This window comes from Hoplias malabaricus, chromosome 7 (genome assembly GCF_029633855.1).
Source record: "Hoplias malabaricus isolate fHopMal1 chromosome 7, fHopMal1.hap1, whole genome shotgun sequence".
In the NCBI taxonomy this organism is placed as follows: Eukaryota; Metazoa; Chordata; class Actinopteri; order Characiformes; family Erythrinidae; genus Hoplias; species Hoplias malabaricus.
Genome location: NC_089806.1, coordinates 34,551,179 through 34,571,750, shown reverse-complemented (window position 1 = coordinate 34,571,750; position 20,572 = coordinate 34,551,179). Strand labels below are relative to the sequence as shown.

Here is a 20,572-nt window from a genome sequence, read left to right as displayed (position 1 = left end):
ATGGTCAGTGTAGATCATAATGTTTTAAATACATCTATTTTTTCTATATTCTTTTATATTTTTAGACCTACACCCTCCCACCAAAAGTCCAGACTTTCGAGGAAACCAAGTGAACACTGAGGGTCAAAACAGCTCCTGTGCTGCAGGCTATGCTCAGAGGGGGGCAGCAACGTGTGAAGGTAAGGTGAATACACTCTGATCTAATCAGTAACATACAGTAGTCAGCTGCACACATTGGCACCCCTGGTAAAAATAAACAAAAGGGACAGAAATGAACATTTTAGAGATCTGACTTATTTTTTTACTCTGAAAAAAATGGGTAAAAATCCAGGCTTTACTTGAAGTAAATGTATTCTGAGATTTTAATCCTTCAGCAAGGATTATTTAAAGTGCAAGATATTATTCCAAGTTCACTTGGATAGCACTCGTTCCTAATCTTTTTAGCACGCTTCTCTGGAAATTTGATTAATATTTGACCTGACCCTCTCTTGGTGAAGTGCACATACTTTTATTATAAACCACTTGTATAATGTCTCTGCTTTCATTTAGTGACACAGGACACTCCTGCTCCTGGAGTCAACAGAATCTTCTCCTCGAATACATCTGATTTTGACCAAAACACAGATATAGATAGAGTAAATATGAAGATATAGTAAAAGTAATTTAATCACTTTCAATCTTTTGTCTCACACAGTGACCCTGACTCCTTTTGCCCCTCCAATAATTTAATTTGAATATATATTGAGTATGTATTTGTATATACAACTGGAACCACACATCCTGCGTTTTATTTATATGGAAAAATGACAGGGACAGAATCAACATGTAACATTGTGCAAGGCCATTAACAATGTAGTTTCCTCTGTGTAAGACAAATAACTGAACTGTTTGTCAAAAAGTAAAAAAAATAAATAATAAATAAATAAAATAAATAAATAAATAAATTAGTTAATTATTAATACTAGGAGTGGCACGGTGGCACAGCAGGTAGTGTTGCATAGTCACATAGCTCCAGACCTGGAGGTTGTGGGTTCGAGTCCCGCTCCGGGTGACTGTCTGTGAGGAGTTGGTGTGTTCTTCCTGTGTCCGTGTGGGTTTTCTCCAGGTGCTCTGGTTTCCTCCCACAGTCCAAAAACACACGTTGGTAGGTGGATTTGCGACTCAAAAGTGTCTGTATGTGTGTGTGTCTGTGTTGCCCTGTGAAGGACTGGCGCCCCCTCCAGGGTGTATTCCCACCTTGCACCCAATGATTCTAGGTAGGCTCTGGATCCACCGCGACCCTGAACTGGATAAGCGGTTACAGATAATGAATGAATTATTAATACTAATAATATTAATAATAATAACAACAATAATAAACTGCACTTGCTTCTTTTGTTATGGAGCAGTCTCCACTTCAAACATTAAACAGGATCAACTCAAATAACTACAGGATCAAATAATATAATCTATGTAGGACATGAAAGGGCCAGTTCATAATCTAAAATGGCTCACAAGTGCCTTTGATTTTGGATCAAAGTCGTGCTGAAATCACTGGCTCCTCCGCAGCTCTGGGGGAAGGCAAATGCTAGGAGACTCAACAAAACTATGAGAATTAAAATATTTAAAAAAGAACCTTACAAAATCTATTTTACCTCACTTGCTGTTATATATCAGCATACCATGCATGTCGTATCCTAGTTCAGAAGAAATGTGCTTTCCTGAATTACTGAATGGATATTTTGGAGTGTTTACATAATTTTGTGCTGTTGAAGTGAAAAGAGCACACAGACCTCCTAACCTCCTCTCTCTCTCTCTCTCTCTCTCTCTCTCTCTCTCTCTCTCTCTCTCTCTCTCTCTCTCTCTCTCTCTCTCTCTCTCTCTCTCACACACACTCTCTCTCTCTCACTCTTGCTCTCTCTCATGGAAGATATTAATGAGTGTGAGCAGAGTGACCCTGGACCCTGTGGTTACCACAGCAACTGCACCAACACCCTGGGCTCCTATGTGTGTAACTGTCTCCGTGGTTACATGATGACTGCTGGGGGCTGTCAAGGTAGGCACATTCATACTTAATCTGTGTGAATCCAGTTGCTTTAAAAGGGGGCATATTTTTTTTGGGTGCACTTGTTTTTTTGTTTTTTTTTTTGTTTTTTTTTTTTGTGTTTTATTTATTTTTTTTTTGTCCTTAATTTAAAGGACATAAAATGTATAAATATATACATATCCCCTAGACTGAGTGGAATTAATATTTTAATACAAATTAATAACTTATTTTTCCTCTCTGATTAACTTGTTTATCTTTGTTGTGTGTTTTTTAGACATAGATGAATGTTCCTTAGCTGCAGTGACTGGTCTGCAGGCTTGTGGCAAAGGGGCGATGTGTAAGAATAGCCTTGGGTCCTTCTCTTGCCACTGTCCAGCTGGATATGTCCTGAAAATTAATGGAAACAGCTGTATTGGTGAGTTTTTTTTTTACAAGGTATGCTTGTGTCTGTTAATTTGGAGATGATGATTATAGAAAATTAATAATCCGCAATAATGTAATATAATTCGTTATTAATCACACCGCTGGGAAGTTTGCACTGTTGCAGAAGTTAAGACAATAGAACAGAAGTATCAGGAGTACACATCAGTGTTGATATACAAAATATATAAGATAACAAATAATATAAATATATAATTCCAAAGGATCACCATTTCACAGTGATTCACAAACTACAGTAAACAGTAAACATAGGTAATCGGTGAAGTGTACTGTAAGGTATGTGGTCTACTGAGAGCAGATCACACAGTCTGACAGCAGCAGGAAAGAAGGACCTGCAGCATCTCTCCCTCACACACCACAGTGTTTGGCAACATGTCACAAAAGGAGCTGCCCTGTGCTGTCAAAGTGTGATGCCTGACCTGGGACATGTTCTTCAGTATGAATGATAACTTCATTCATCATCCTCCTATCTCCCGTCACCTCCACTGGGTCAAGAGGGCCAGAAAGAGAGCCGGACTTCTTCATCAGCTTGTGGAGTCTCTTCCTGTCAGCAGTGGAGATGATGCTGCCCCAGCAGACTTCTTCATAACAGATGGCTGATGTCACCAGTGCAGTGTGTACAAGTGTGTGTTCTGTCCTGTCCAGTTTAATGTTCCAGTAGAGACCCACATTCTCAATATCCATTCCTCCACTAGCTCTTTGGTTTTCCTTGCACTGATCTGGATGGAGATCCTCTGGCATCATTCCACAAATTCCTGGGTCCATTCTCTGTACTCCCTGTCATCTCCATCTGTAATGAGGCTGATGATTGCAGAGTCATCATAGATCTTTTGTAGGTGGCATTTGACAGAACTGCGCTTGAAGTCTGCAGTGTATAGTGTGAAAAGGAAGGGAGCAAGAACTGTTCCCTGTGGGTCTCCCATTCTGCAGAGAACCATTCACATTGAGAGTCCTTACATAATGTGGTCAGTTTGGGAGGTAATGTAGGGTCCATATTGTCAAAAACCTGATTCTCACAACAGTGCTTCCAGCATTTTCCAGGTGAGAGAGACAGATACATTACTGCCTCCTCCATGCCAATTCCTCTCCAGGGTCTTTATCCTATGTGATGCCAGGCCTTCCTTGTGTTTGAGGTGATTCATAGCTGCAATAAGTTATAGTCCGTGTCATATTTCATTTTTTTCATGCAGATGTGGATGAGTGCAGTTATGAAGAGAGTTGTAAGAGGGAATTTGGAAACGTGTGTGTGAACACAGAGGGCAGCTACAAATGCGTGTGTCAGAATGGCTTTGAAGAAGACAAGACAGCTTGCACAGGTGAGTTTGTATTTAAGTTTGTGTGTGCATGAGAAATCACTTTTTCCTTTTTTCTCTCCCTCTTCTCTGTGCACTCCAGTGCAGGACAGGAAAAAGTAAATGTAAAAAACATTACCTGAGTATGTCATCTGCCAAAAACACACAAATATGCATGACTTGCTATGGCTTTTTAATTTTACCAATGCCACGTGTTCTGCTAATATCATTGACCCAGTGCAGCCCTTGTCAGTTTGAGTCATCATCATCCTTTAATTCTTTGTGTGCTTCTCTGCACAGCTATTTAGGGGAGAGTGGGTATTTTTTCTTTTTACACTTATTTGGTCTTCAATATAAAGCACAATGAGGCAGAAATAGAATTAAATTATTTATCCAATCTAAGTTAAGGTTGTTTTTTATCTGTTTAAATGACTTTAATGCATTGATGAAAGGGTTGTAAAAATATGGCTTCTTTTAAAAACTGATCCTGTGGCCCAGGTTAGGGTTAGGGTTCAGTTCAAGTTGTTGATTAACACCCACAGTCTGGCAGAATTGATGATTGATTCCAAAATGTATGGTCAAATGACAGTAAAAGAGCACGGTTGTCAAGATTCAGGAAGAGAGGGTCAACCTACCTTCTAGTTCATCATACCCTACCCTCCTCTACCTGGTCTTCTAACATACATTTCATCCATTAACTTGTTCTTTTTTTTTTCCAAAGAAAAACATGTATCTCCAAATTAGTAGCTTTACAAGAAAAACATTCTTAACTTTCTGTGTAAAACATTTTATTCCAAGTAATTTTGGAGAACTACTATTACTCCATTCATCATGAAATATTCACAAAATGTGAAGTTGTTCTGTTAAAATGATTTAACAAATTAAAAAGCGACAAAAATTGATTGATTTCCAGTTGTCATACAGGTCTCATGGTAGATTTGTTTCTCTAGATGTGGATGAATGTGTTGAGCTACAAGGTGTGTGTACTAATCAAGGAGAATGTAAGAACACACTGGGGAGTTACAAGTGTGTATGTTCGCGTGGATACCGTGGCAATGGGACACACTGCACAGGTGAAAAACACATCCACTTTTTTCACAGTCCTGAGTACCTGTTTGAGTTTATTTTATTACTAAAATTAAAATTATGATTTTTAGTTTTCATTTTGGATACTGACAACATTTATCAACATTTTATCTATGGTGTTGTTTAGACGTGAATGAGTGTGTATCAGGGTTTCACAGCTGTGATGCAAATGCTCGCTGCGGGAATGTCATGGGCTCGTATTACTGTCAGTGCCACCAGGGCTACAGCGGAGATGGACATTCCTGCTATGGTCAGTCCCTGATATATTATAACAACACTAGTTAATAGACCTGGCCATGCTTAATTATTTTAATTAAATGTCAAGTCTGATTTTCAGGCTGGGGTATACTATATATAGCAATTTAAAGCATTAATTCAATTTGTAATTCAGAAACTTAAGAGCTTGCCTTTAATGCCCACAGACATAAGAAAAAAGTAATAACACAGTGTGTTATGTCCTTCTTTTTGGCGGTGATATTCCTGACCCTTATAACAGATGTGGATGAATGTGCACTGAACAATGGCCTTTGTGAGCACACCTGTATCAATCGGCCTGGCACATACAGCTGTGTGTGCAATGCAGGATATACACTGACAAAGGACCTACATAACTGTACAGGTAGACACATGTACATACTATATATATATCCTTTGCCATGCTGTTACCCCCTCTCTTTGTTCTTATGAAACTCACAGTGAAATACACCTTTACTAAAAGGCTAGATTTTGCTAGCTTTATGGGATTTCAAATTATATGTTGGCACCAGCAACAGTCATAAAAAGTATTCCATATTTTATATATGTTGCAGTTTTAAAGTAACTCTATAAATGTTCAGGCATAGAGCTGCTGTTATTATTTTTCATTTCTGACTGAAATAACAAACCCTGCTTAGGTTGCCACACATAATCACAGTTGGTGGCTTATCTAAGACTTACAGAAGGCCTAGATTAATGTTTATTCTCATTATAATGTCAAACATGCTCTGCGTTTCAAATCTGGATTTAATGTGCCCTCTCTCATTTCACCTCACCACTTCCCCTCAGAGGGTTCCTTGACTCTCTGGATTGTTTTATTACTGCATTAACTGAAGTGTTTTAAATGAACCCATGGAGGCGCAAGGGAACGAGTCAACACTGATTTCCATAAGCAGAACTTGCCCAGAACGCATTGTGACGTCTTGCAATTTCCATAGTAACAGCGAAAACAATGTGGAACACAGCAGTTTAAAAGTGTAAGCCAAAATAAAAAAAAAACAAACAAACTTCACAATGCTTAAAATGTTACAGAGATGTAATTCATTGTTACAAAATATGTTTTACAAATATTTCACACTATAGTTAGGTTATATACATTGATATAAATCACCAAAGAAATCAGCTCAATGGGTTTCATGTTTATGTTTGTTCCCGAGGGTGAGTGTGCTCAGATTGAAAAACCTGCTTGTGCTTTAAGTGACCACTTTTGTGATGTAGGCATTATGCACTTCCAAGTGGTCAGTGGAATTGGGTGAGGCCAATGTTGATTTGTCTGTCAGTATTTAATGTTGGTAGCCAGGGATGCCATAGTCTCGCATTGCAAGACAATCTAGGGGAGAGGGTAGAACCTTTTGTCACAGACACAAATTGACCAATCACAAGTCTGCTATTTTGGCATTCCATGTAGAAGGAGGCAGGTAGGAGGAGGTAGGAGGCAGGTATCAGAATCCAACTGGTTGAATCCTAATAGCGAGACCAACTTAACACACTGAATGTATCAGACTCTGTCAGCTAGTGGGCGGAGCGTCTGTGGCTGAGACTAGGGATGCCATAACTACATAAATACACATTAGATGTTGGGCTTTTCAAGATTTGAAGACTTTTATCTCAAAACTAAATATATCAGTGTAATAAAACTTACTTAAATAACTCCAGAGTTTGAATATAAAAATGCTATGGATTTTATTAAATAAAAATGAACTAGAAATTACAGACATGTATTTTTCAGATCCTGAACTCATTAGGGCTTCTCTGAAGGCCTAGAACTCATCAGGGTTACCCTCTGACTGACAGAATCAATTTGAATATATTTTTAGCTCTGATCTATATTTAACAATGCTCATTAAGTTCTTCCTCTGTATCAGCCTTTCTCTCTCTTTTTCTGCAGATGTAGATGAATGTGTGAGTGGTAATGTGACGTGTGAGCAGATCTGCACTAACACACCAGGCTCCTTCTTTTGCTCCTGTAAGAAGGGATATCAGCTGCACATTGACAGATACAGCTGTGTGGGTTAGTAAAAGCTAAGCCTGAAAAACATCTGCAAATGTTCCTTCTTTACTCTTTTTTGATAAACATCCAGATGTAGATCACAGCTGAATTGATATACACACCATATGCTGCTAAGGATGTTTTTAGTTAACATTGTATTTATTCAGCAACAGAGACTTGCAAGTTCTTTTGAGGATTTGGGAATTTAAATTGGATGTGAATAGTTTTCGGCTTAGGAGAACAGTGCACAAGTGGTTGCATTCACAGAATGTGGATAGCATTGAATTATTCACAGATGTGTTTCTGCAGTGTATTTTACTTTGTGTGTGTTGTGTGTGTGTGTGTGTGGTTTAGACATAGACGAGTGTAAGCTGCAGAATGGGGGCTGTTCTCATGGCTGCACAAACACACCAGGAGGACACATATGTCACTGCCCAGCTCCATTGCTATTAAACCACCTCAACACTACCTGCGTCAGTACGTTACATGTGTGTGTGTGTTTGTCTGTGTTTGTGTGTGTGTGTGTCATTGCATTTCTATTGCTGTACCTTAACAATTATAATAAACAAAGACAGTGTCCAAACACACAAACTTATAATTTACATAGTACTCAAATGAATGCAATTCTAATGGATGTTTACTATGTTTTACATACTATATAGTTGCCAAAATGTGCTTTGAGACACAGTCAGTTAGTCACCATTTTTTATTAGCTACATTAAAATGTTAGAATGATGTTGAAGCATAAAGACATTGACTAACAATTTTGCTCCGATTTACTGATAGACATCACTTCCTGTGGCTTGTGGAATGGAGGCTGTGATCATGTATGCTCTCTGGGTGCTGAGGGACAGGTTCAGTGCAGCTGCAGAGAAGGCTGGGAGCTGGCCAAGGATCAAAGAACCTGCCTTGGTATCACCACAGATCTTCACACTCACACAGCCCTAAACCCTGACCTGACTTAACACACTTTTTATAGCTATTTTTTTAAATTGACAATAGCTAAGGAGTTGGCTCAGCTATTACACAATGCAAAAATGAACTGTACTGTACTCCAGCGGTTCTGTTGTGACACAAAATTCACTTTACTGGGAAAGAACATTAAAAATTGAAAAATGTGATGAATTTTGTGTGAAAATTTTGGGCTGTGGTAACACATTTGATATAAATACCAGAATTACTGAAAATATAATCAGCCATTCAATAGGAGTTACCCGACATAAAAACAAGTTTTGAGTACAACAGGTTTGCAAGCTCAGTTTAAAGAAGCAATCTGTAATGCTGACAGCAAGTGTTTAAAATTGGTACTGCAGTCCATATTCAAAACACTCAAAAGAGCTCAAAAATTTGGATATTCATAGATAAAAGGAAATGTGCCATAATTTAATTTTTACACAGAAAAGTAAACATAATTTCACTAACATATTTACCTGTGCTATGGAAATGCGAAAAGTGACCAAGCTGCCGCCATTTTTCCTGTATTTAACAGATACGTATTTGGATTTCCATTTCAACAATAAATGCTTTACTAGGCAAGGTTGATGTTATCTTCCTTATTGATTTTTCCTTCCACATATAAATGACATGTTTGCTACTTTTTCATATATTTCCTACTCTAACCTTTAATCCAGTGGGTCCAATATTATTTAACAGTATGTCTGTTCACTTGCTCGTTTCCATGGTTGCAGCATACTGTGCTTGTCTACTATTGTGTTTCACAACTGGCAACCCTGGCTGTGGGATTGGTCAGTGGCTAGGAACACAAACAAAGCTCTGCACTAGGACACTTTTGAGAGAGGAATACTCTGGCTGTAGTACTGCTGTCAGAGAGGCCAGTGCTTCAACTTAGCATGTTTTCTTAATCTCTGACCACATATTCTAGGCATTTTATGATTTAGTACCGAAACTTTATTGCATATTCATTCATTCATTCATTCATTCATGTAACTGCTTATCCAGTTCCGGGTCGCTGTGGGTCCGTAGTCACTGGATGCAAGGCAGGAACACACCCTGGAGGGGTGCATATTGTTCTTTAAAAATTTCAAGTCATTTAAACAGTGTGGATTAGCAATAATTTATTTCAGATTACACCATGCATTTGTTTTCACTGAATGTATTGTTATTTAATTAGTTTACTGTAAATTAAACTAATCAGTCTTTCTTTCCATACAGATGTGGACGAGTGTGTAAACTTTAATGGGGGATGTGAGCAGGTGTGTGTGAATCACGCTGGCAGCTTTAACTGTACCTGTAGGTCAGGCTTTGAATCTCGAACAGATGACCCCTACAAATGCCAGCGTAAGCCCTCCCAGCCAGCTATTATCTGACTGCCTTTTTTATATTATTTAGAGCTTTTTGTGACGTGATTTAAGCTCACATTCTTTCTCTTTCGTCTTTGCTTGACTTCTCTCAGCGGTATGTGAACCCAGCTGCCAGAATTCTGGCGTGTGTATCGCACCAAACACCTGTGACTGTCCTGCTGGCTACCCTGGTCCTGGATGTTCAGGTACAGTATATAGTGAGAGAGTCTATTTGTATATCGATCCACATCCAAGTAGAAATAAGTAATTTGGCCATTTCTGAAAGCAGTGATTGAGCCAGAAATCAAACTAAGATATACAGGAATAGTCAGCCAAGAAATATTTGTCCAGAATTTACATTCATTTTGCACCATAGCTTCATGATATGTGAGGCAAACATCTAGTGCTAGCCCTGAATATCCAGTTGTTCAGATATTAGTTCATTGGGTAGGTATTTGGGTTTTAATTTTGAGATTCAGGTATTCATTTTTTGTTTTTTTTTTATAAATGTGGCTATCGATAAAAGCAATGCTCCACTCCATTTGTATTCAGGCTCTACAGCTCCCACAGCACTCTACCCCTATTCAGCACCGTCAGCATAAAGGTCCAGAATGAAACCTAAAAGAGCCTAACACCCCACAACAATCTACTTACAACAAAGTGTGGTGAAGCTACAATTCATTTTGTCAGATTTATACCTTGAATTAGACCAGACCACCTCCATGAAGCTGTGGTTAACTCGTGTACTCTGTGCCCTTAGCCACACAGTGTATGTGCAAGTTAGGGAGCGAGTTAGCAAGAGCTGCAGCACAGACTCAGGATTTTAAAACAGGCATCAGACGCAGATTTTCTGAACAACCAACACCCCCACAACACACACACTGTATATTCGAATATTCGCCGAATTATGTAACCAAAATTCTGAAGCCCTAAAAATGGTATTCGGGGCAGCCCTATAAACATCATTATAGTCTGATTACAAACTACAGAAATAAACAATACATTCGGCATTCAAGTATGTTACACACACACAAGGAATTTGTCTTGATAAGTTAACATTTATAAGATGTTGAACACTACTGTAGAACTAAACAAGTATAGATTATTTACAGTGTTTAAGAAAAAAAAAACTTGAGCTTATTGTTCGGCATTAGAATGAGCACTTTGAGGAACTAAACTTGAAAGACATGCCTCCTGCACAGGAGGTTGAGCCAGAAGTGTCGGGGTTGTCTGATTCCATTACCTTGGTGGTTAGAAAGCTCCGCAATGGCAAGGCCCCTGAGGTGGATGACATTCGCCCAGAATTACTGAAGGCCATCTATAATGTGGGGCTGTTTCGGCTGACACCCCTTTACAATATTGCACGGGTCTCAGGAACAGTGCCCTTGGATTGCCAAACCAAGGTGGTGGACTAGACAATATGTGTTAGTTATTATGGCATCACACTTCTCAGCCTCCCATGGTAAGTCTCTGCTAAGGTGCTGGAAAGGAGGATCTCTCCAATAGTCGAACCTAAGGTTTTGGAGGAACAGCGTGGATTTATTCCTGGCCTTGGAACAATGGACCAACACTTTGTGCTCGTGCAGATAATTGAGGGGGCTACTCCACTTAAATATGCTTTAATGATCTGGAGAATGCGTATGATCACGTTCAATCTCTCAGAGTTTGAGTTGTGTTTGCATTCTCAGCAGAAAGTCAGGCCTGTTCAATGTGGGCATTTGAATTTGTCAGGGCTGTGCATTGTCGCCACTCATGTTCCTGATATTCATGGACAGGGTGCAAAGCATAGTCTGGGACAGGAGGGCTTCCATCAGGGCAATCGAGAAGTGGCCTTGTGAACAGTGTTGTCCTTCTGTCTTCTTTTCACAGAGACCTCCAGCGCACACTTGAGTGGTTTGCAGCAAGTGTGAAGTGGTCAATATGTGGATCAGCACCTTTTTTTTGCAAATTTATCCACTGCATTTCTGGCATTCAGTGTGGAAATAAATATCCAATTTGAGTTCATTCAGCTACTATTCCAGTGCAAACAAAAGAAATAACATCAGTACCAAAATGTTTTGTGGAACATGTAATGCATTTTCTGAAAGAAATGAAGGGATGGATGCAAATATTTGGATTAAAGTTGACTTTAAACATATTTTGTTTTTGTGTGTGTGTGTGTGTGTGTCTTAGCTATGTGTTCACCACCCTGTGCTCATGGGGGAACCTGTATGCGTTGGAACACCTGCCTCTGCCAACCTGGCTGGACAGGAGAGGGTTGCCACACAGGTAACATATAATATACAGTAATATATACACACTCTAAATTTAAAACAAGTCAAATGGTCTGCAATGTCTCTTCTCTGTTTAAATTGTGTATATCAGAATAAAATGTGTTTCTCTTTGCCATGGTGCATAACAAAACAAGACCTCCTGTATTGTATGAGTATATGAAGTACAGATACACCACAATATGGAACACCCACACATACAGGCTTCAACATGTTATTGTTTTTCTTCTATAGCGGTATGTGAGTTGCCATGTGGAAACGGTGGTCGATGTGTAGCTCCTAACATCTGCCAATGTCCCTCTGATTATACTGGTTTACAGTGCCTCACTCGTGAGTATATGCATGTATTTGTTTAATGTAGAGATGGGGAATGAAGTTTATGAAATATAGTATGGCAAGATTTTGAGTGAAAGTCAATACAAGGAGGCTAAAAGGATTTAAACATTCTCTATTCTTTTATAGTTCCAAAGTATATTGGTTCCAAAAAGCCAATGTTATTTTCACCCATCAGATGGCGCTGAGTTGTTTGTTTTTCTGATTTGACCCAGGTCTTCTGTCTGTGGGGCATTGGTAAAAATTGTTCTTTGAATGTTGAGTGAATGTTTGTTTTTATACTTCACAATTGAATTTGCCATAATATATTGATTGAGATGAAATAAAGTAAACAGTGAGTTAAATTGCAGTTAAAATTAACACAAAATAATAAAGTAAAATGGTATATTTCACAATACAAATCACAAGCCAAGTTTTCAAAATGATGTTCAGATTGTATTGTAGCTTATTTATCATGATAATACCATATTGTATGATTTCCATCCCTGTTGTAAAGGTGTGTCCACTTTGTGTGTGCATGTTAATTTTAAAGTTTAGTATAATTCATGTAGTCAGTTACATCCATGTTTTTAAACGTGAGATGCTTGATGCTTTAGCAAAGATATCCTTCTTCTATAAGAAGGATAAAACACAGATTTTAAAACACTACCACGTGTTTATAAATTAATAAATTAAATTAGAACGTGGGCGGCACAATGGTGCAGCAGGTAGGTGTCGCAGTCACACAGCTCTAGGGGCCTGGAGGTTGTGGGTTCGATTCCCGCTCCAGGTGACTGTCTGTGGGGAGTTGTGTTCTCCCTGTGTCCGCATGGGTTTCCTTCCTCCCACAGTCCAAAAACACACGTTGGTAGGTGGGTTGGCGACTCAAAAGTGTCCGTAGGTGTGAGTGTGTGAGTGAATGTGTGTGTGTGTGTGTCTGTGTTGCCCTGTGAAGGACTGGCGCACCTCCAGGGTGTATTCCCACCTTGCACCCAATGATTCCAGGACCCACCGCGACCCTGATTTGGATAAGCGCTTACAGATAATGAATGAATGAAATTAGAATGTGCATCATCGAGTTTGGCCATCTAATTTTGACTTGAACCATAACAAATCAGGGTAGGGGCATTTTGCCACTATGCTACATTCAACTGGAATAAACTTCCACAATTTGTCAGAAATGCACAGATTTTTCAAAAGCATATTTCTCCACATGTGCCTTCCACACCTGCATTTTAATATTTATTACTGTATTTCTTTTAGACCATGGAGAATCATCATTAAACATTTTTTGTTCTGTCATTTAATTTTAATGTAATTTTTTTCTCATTGATCTCTAATATCTGTCTAGATTTTGGTCTTATCTTTAATTTTCATGACTGTACTCTTCTGCGTTTATTTGTAATATTCTTGTGATTGTAATGTGTGCAAATCCTTTGTGATTGTGATGTGTGCAATGCACATAGTTTTGTAAATGTATCTGAATATGTATATATGTTTAGCCATCTGTACTCCTCCGTGTCTGAACGGTGGGAGGTGTGTGGATGTCAACACCTGCAGCTGTGCTGGAGCTTGGCAAGGATCCCGATGCCAGATAGGTACATAACACACAAACACACAGTCACACACAGATAGAAACACACTCATACAACATTGTTCTAGATCAGTGTGTTAAAATCCTGCCTCTGTGGACACCTAATCCAGCTTATGAAGGGAATGATAATCAGATGACAGGCTCGACAAGGGGTGTTTGGGATGTAAAAACAACTAGATTCCTGCAGAGCCTTGCAAAGGTTTAAAAGCCTGTTATAAGAGACATTCTATTCTGTAAGATTTATATTTATTAAGTATTGTCTGCTAGGTGATAATGGTCTTATGGTCAGAAAGTATTAATTGATGGAGGAATTAAAGGAACTTAGTAGTTACTGGCATTAGATATTGAAATTAAAAAGGCCATATATTATGACGTTATATTAACATATTTCAAATTGTACATGCATTTGTGCTTTTTAAATATTTCATTAAAATGTACAAATAAAACATACAGGGGTTAGACAATGAAACTGAAACACCTGTCATTTTAGTGTGGGAGGTTTCATGGCTAAATTGGAGCAGCCTGGTGGCCAATTTTCATTAATTGCACATTGCACCAGTAAGACCATGTGCATCCAATGGTTCAAACATTGTATTCTGAAGGCGGTGCTGTGTATCAGGACGACAGTGCACCAATACACACAGCAAGACTGGTGAAAGATTGGTTTGATGAACATGAAAGTGAAGTTGAACATCTCCCATGGCCTGCACAGTCACCAGATCGAAATATTATTGAGCCACTTTGGGGTGTTTTGGAGGAGCGAGTCAGGAAACGTTTTCCTCCACCAGCATAACGTAGTGACCTGGCCACTATCCTGCAAGAAGAATGGCTTAAAATCCCTCTGACCACTGTGCAGGACTTGTATATGTCATTCCCAAGACGAATTGACGCTGTGTTGGCCCTACACCATACTAATAAATTATTGTGGTCTAAAATCAGGTGTTTCAGTTTCATTGTCCAACCCCTATAGAATGCACTAAAAACCAAAATGTTTTTTTAAATAATTTTTACCTTTATTTTCCTATTTTACTTGAAAGTTAAAAAAAAGATTTCCAGTATTTTCACTAACCAATATTTTGTAAATTTAATCAGTTTTTTAATTGGATGTATTCAACATAGTCAAACAAGTCAGAAAACTTACCTTTCCTGTTAATTAAACTATTTAATCCTTTTGGATCTCTCAAATGTCAGTTTCTCCCAAAAACGAGCTGAAACAAAGGCTCATCTGACTACAGCACACATTTTTACTTTTGAACCATACAAAATGTAACCTTCTATAGGTGACAAAGCCAACATCTGTTGTGCTATGGGAGTACATTAATGCCCACAACATTAGTGACTTGCATATGTGAAAGAACAGTAGATGTGGAGGCGTATATTATTACTGTACAGAGACACGTGATACTACCATTGACTGTACAGACGGTCAATGTTTTAACAAAAATAAACAGAAATGTGGACTCATCTGGTCAAGGGCATTGTAGTGGGGTGAAAATTGGGACTGAGTTACCAGGGCCCCAAGTGGGGAGAGGGTCCTTGAAGATTTTATTTTAACCCCCCCCCCAGGTAACTGCTGCGGCCCAGAACTACTCAAACTTTTGCAGCTATCTTATCTTTTTTACTCTTTGTTTACTTTTTTTCATAACTATGGGACTACAGTATAGTGGAAAAGATCTGCTAGCTGTTGCAAATAACTTGAATGTTACTGCAACATTCCTCATGTTTACAGAGCCAGAACCCTACATCTGGGTCTCTCTGATCATCTGTCCCTGTCTCTAACACCAGCATATACACGACTCATCTGTAGACAAACATCAGCTACAAAGACAGTTAGAGTGGACTGAACTGTAGAATGGACTGAAAAGCTAGTGTGGATTTAGTTATTACAATAGGGGCAGCTGTGACCTGGTAGTTAGGGAAATGGGCTTGCAACCAGAACTTTGCTGGTTCGATCCCCAGAGCCAGCAGGTCATAACCGAAGTGCCCTTGAGCAAGGAACCTAGCTCCTAACTGTGTGTCCTAGCCTACATATTATAGTGGTTAAGGCTGCCTATTGCTCCAGGCATGTGTGATCACTAGTGTGTGTGTTAATGTGTGTTTCACTGCACGGATTGGGTTAAATCCGGAGAATAAATTCCTCTATGTGCAAGCACAGTGGCCAATAAAATTATTCTGATTCTAATTCTAATTCACAATTAGAAACAATTACAAACTGATTGTTCCTAATGCAGCACCATCTGAGGGCTTGAAGGTCACACACACATTCAACAGTGGTTCTTACTTTTTATTTTTACCTACTTATAAATGTAATGTTTTAAAAGAGTGTAACATTCCATGAATTTCAATCTTATTATGGCCCATCTAAAGTTTTTTCAGTGTGTTGTAGGCATCAAATTAATATTTTATTTATATATTTACAAGGACATATAAAATATATAGATATTGGTGAGTGAAATCATTTAAAATGTATTCTTTTTATTTTAAGTAGTAAATAAGGGTTCAAGAGAATTAATGAACAGTATTGATTTTAATACGTTTTACAAAACAAAATGGATTTGTAAATGAATACATGCAATATATCTGTCCTTAGAACCTGTTCAGTGTGTGAAGTCCTGTAAGAATGGTGGCGTGTGTGTTGGACTGAACAGGTGCCGCTGCGTCAGTGGCTTTACTGGTGTTCTTTGTGAAACAGGTGTGTATCTGCATGCAAAATTATTGCCATCTTGATTTTGGCTTCAGATTGAAAGTAAACATCAATTATAATTTTTTAAGAATTTTTTTTATGATATATATATATATATATATATATATATATATATATATATATATATATATATACAATTTCATAAAACCAGCTTCAGTATGCTTTGATATATACACTTTTTATATATTTATTTACACACAGTGCACAGAGAATGGTGGAATTGTAATTAATTTTATCATGCAGTTCAGCTGTCTATATATACTTTATAAAGTTTATATATATACAATGTGAACAATCACTGGGTTAGAAATCCCTACATTGTATCTACACATATTGTCATTTTATCAGCTCCAGTGATCATACCTCTTCATATGTTTTTATCTCCATTTCAGTGCTGCTTGAGTTTTTAAACACTGTGTCCACTGACTGTCCACTCCAACCTTGTTGGTCCACCTTGTGCTGTCAGAGACAGTAGCTCATCATTAGCATCAGTTGTTGCACAGTTTATGTTGGTCCTACTCTAGTTCTTCATCAGTGAACACACGATGCTGTTGGATAAATATATAATCCAACAGTGACACTGAAGGTTTTAAAACCTCTAGCAGTCCTGCTGTGTCTGATCCACTCAAACCTATACAACACACAATAAAACATTAGCAACTCTTCTGTGTCACTGCAGCACTGCCCATGACCCACCAACCAAATCATACTTTGATCTGTGGTGGTCTGGTGGGGGTCCTGACCATTGAAGAGCAGGGTGAAATGGGGATGAGAAAGTATGCAGAGAAACATGGGGACTGTAGTCTGTAATTTAGACATACAGAGTGCTTCTGTATGGTCAGTGGTGCTGATAAAAAGGATAATGAGCGTAGATATAAGGTAGGTGCTCCTAATCCAGTAATCACTCAGTGTACTTGATTGTGTGTTTCTGTGTTCACGTAGCTATCACTACTCCCTGTGTACCACCCTGCCAGCATGGTGCCACATGCAGCCCACACAACACTTGCTCTTGTCCGGCAGGGACGAGTGGCATGCGCTGTGAGAAACTGTAAGTACAGCAAAACATTTACATTAACATTTAAGTCATTTGGTAGATGCTTTTATCCACAGCAGTTGTCCAGTTTTAAATATATTGTAGAAGAAGGTCAAATGAAGTTTTTGAGGTGTAGCAGGACAGTGGTGTTGCCCACTACCCTACATCTGCTGTAAAAAGGTGTTGTAATATTTGATCTCCAATATAAAATGCATTTTAAAAAGCTTGAAAAAAAATGCAAGACATTTTTCATATGAGATGAGGTTAGATGGTACCACTGAAATCTGTGAGAGAATAACTATATTATCTATATCCACACCTGTTGTACACCACACCAGTTGAACAGAAGTCCAGAGTGTGGTTCGGGTAGTAAATGGGCCCATTACATTTTGAATAAAGCTGACTGAGTCTATAATAGGAATGCTGTTCATAGTGTAACACATGCTTTATTAAACTGAATATTGAAGATCTGTGTGTGTTACTAAATCTGATTTAGAGTCAGTAAAATCCAGCTCAGATTAATTCCCTGGTCATCTATAAGTAGTAAAAATCATACTTTTCAGATCATTCAAAATACAAAAAGAGGAGGTCTTCAAATGATGTCTTTGTACATTTATATTATAGCCAGTAGGTGCAGCTTCCTTTAAAACTATTTATTCATTTGGTGTAATCCATGTTTCTGTGAGACACATCACATCAAATTTATAATCAGTTATAATTTCACTTACAATGTTGGCTTTAGATGTGAAAATGAAATAACCATGAGCCTGCTCAGGAAAATTGTTGCCTTGATGGCAGAATATATCTCCCTAAAAGATAATATTATACACATCAACATCAATGATACCTTCACAGCTATGCAGGTCACCCATGTCATGTGCACTGGTGCTTATACTGCGTTATTAATGCAATAATTATCACAGTAAAACACTGCCTCTTCTGTCTTGTTGCTTTTATAAAACAGCAGACAATATAAAATACACAAAAAACACCAAGGATCCATTGATAATTTATTTACAAAAAAAAAACATTCACAATAAACTACACTTCCGCAACACAACATGCACACATTGTGTACTGTTGATGGGCAAAATGACGGTGAAGGCTTAACTATTATAATGTGGCATAGCCACTCCATGAAACAAAATATGTTCTTGTGTATTCAAGGTTTTTTAGTTGAGTAGAAATGCATAGATTTTTGTCATATTTCTGAAGGGACTCTTACTTTAAAGGAGAACCTACAGGAAAGGCTCACCTGGGGCTTTGCTTTTTGCCTTAAGATCAAGAAGCTGGTTGAGCATCATTAATTTATCCAAACAATCTGTAGCATTATATCAGATATCATGCTCTATGGGACACTGACTTGGTTAGACCTGTATTAGGGGGCCTATAGCACCCCTCCCTTCTGCACTACTTCAAGCCTAGCCCCACCCTCCACTCTTAAAGCACTGGCAACATCTCTGTTTTTGGAGAGAATTGAATAAAACTGACAGGGTTTATAACAGTGGCACATTTGTAGGGAATCTTTATGCCCTATGCCAAGTATAGCCTAGAGAGATATAAAGCACCCAGCACTGGATTGTGGAGCATTGGAGCTATATTTTTTGTAGGGATGAATCATCACTCCATATATTTGACATCCAAAACTAATCACATGCAGCACCTGATCGCACTAAAACTTGTGATTGAATGCAATTCAATATTTCAGGGTCTGTTACTGCAGCAAATTGGACCAACTCTGTATTACATCTCTTGATTTTACAAGAAATTTTGTATGAGCAGTTGTCTGTAAGCTTTTGGACATACACTGCACTTTTCTTCACAGATACATATACTGACAAACATCCTCTCTGTCTGTCTTTCTTAGGACATGTCCAGTTGTAACCACAGTGGTCAGTATGGCACGAGCAGTGCGTAAAGGATTTAGAGAGAGTTATGTGGACCGATGTGGACCTCTGGGCATTCAACTCTGTACCAAGTACAGGTAACTTTAAAAACGTATGTCCATGAACATGCATAAAAAGAAAATACTTAGGTGTGGTTTGTATTGTATGTTTTTACAGGATAAACCAGGCCCGTGTGTATCTGCAGGCATATAGAGTGGGCTACAAAATCCAGTGTCCTGATATAGCAAGACCATGACCACAATCAAACTTGTGAATCCTCACTAACTTACAGACAGAAGCATCTTATGTACTGTATCACTTTCACTCAGCACATGTAGACACTAACTCTCTGACCTCACAATTCAACCGCTCAATTAGTTTCTTTACTAAATGATTCTGATCTGTAAAATGTATCTGATCTGAATTCATTTGATTGTTTTGGTATGATTCATAATTATTCACATCCACAAATGTGGAATAATTGGAAAATAAACAAAAATAATGCCTCCAACTTTTTATTTAGCATTAGGTCTTAGCAAGGGCAAAATTACCATAAATGGAGCACACATTGCATGAATAAATGAACAAGTTATTAAATGTAATTAAAATATTAATATAATCAGTATTAATACATTCAAGGATTCCAAAATCATTTCAGTTTTATTTATAATTTTCACAATTTTATGCATTTAATTTCTTCCCTCCAATCATTGATTACACATTTAATATAAGTTGTGTTACTCACATGTCTCAGACAATGGGAAAATAGTGACAAAGGCAAATATCAAAACTCAAAAAATTTTTAAATGAAGTTATGTAATAACATAATTTTGGGAGTAGGACCACGCCCAAACTCCTCTCAGCCCTATATATACCCTGCAAATTCATGTCATTTCCGTGTCGGACAAACTCGCTTCATGTAGTTCAGGAGCAAATCTCGATTTGACTGCTTCACTACGTCAGCTCAGTCCTCCGCGCTGGGTCATTCCTGCTGATCCCCATATTATGAGCTGTGTTCGGCTATTATCAAACCCACCTCCACCCCATCTCCACCCTTTTCTCATATTCAATTATCCAACTGGGGGGTCCGGCTTCATACACATTCATAAGCCATTCAAACTCCTCCCCAAAGACTTCTGAGTTCACCTCCCCATTTCAGGCTCTATGGGCGTGGTCCGTACTAGCAAAACAGGCATATTTTATATCCCAAAGGAATTTATCCCAGTCACTCCAAATCAGAGGGTGATTAAATATGGGCCTTTTTTTAGGAATTTTTAAGCAATTTGAGAGCTTTGATATATCTGCCTTGATAGCAGAAACCAAAGTCTTATAATCTTAAGCTTTAAAAAGCATAATTTACTGAGGAACTCTAAAACTAATCTC

At 38.3% G+C, this 20,572-nt stretch overlaps 1 protein-coding gene across 1 annotated transcript; it reads left to right on the top strand.

Moving 5' to 3' along the window:
• Positions 1-19,445, top strand: si:ch211-221n20.8 (uncharacterized protein LOC100034409 homolog). The gene is made up of 20 exons (XM_066677875.1): positions 1-7; positions 66-179; positions 1,910-2,035; positions 2,301-2,441; positions 3,658-3,783; positions 4,710-4,832; positions 4,973-5,095; positions 5,342-5,464; positions 6,989-7,111; positions 7,445-7,567; positions 7,877-8,002; positions 9,263-9,388; positions 9,504-9,596; positions 11,563-11,658; positions 11,895-11,990; positions 13,475-13,570; positions 16,157-16,258; positions 17,213-17,318; positions 19,171-19,287; positions 19,367-19,445. Exons 1-20 carry the CDS (start codon positions 1-3, stop codon positions 19,443-19,445), a joined length of 2,166 nt encoding a protein of 721 aa, XP_066533972.1.
• The last annotated feature ends 1,127 nt before the right edge of the window (positions 19,446-20,572 follow it).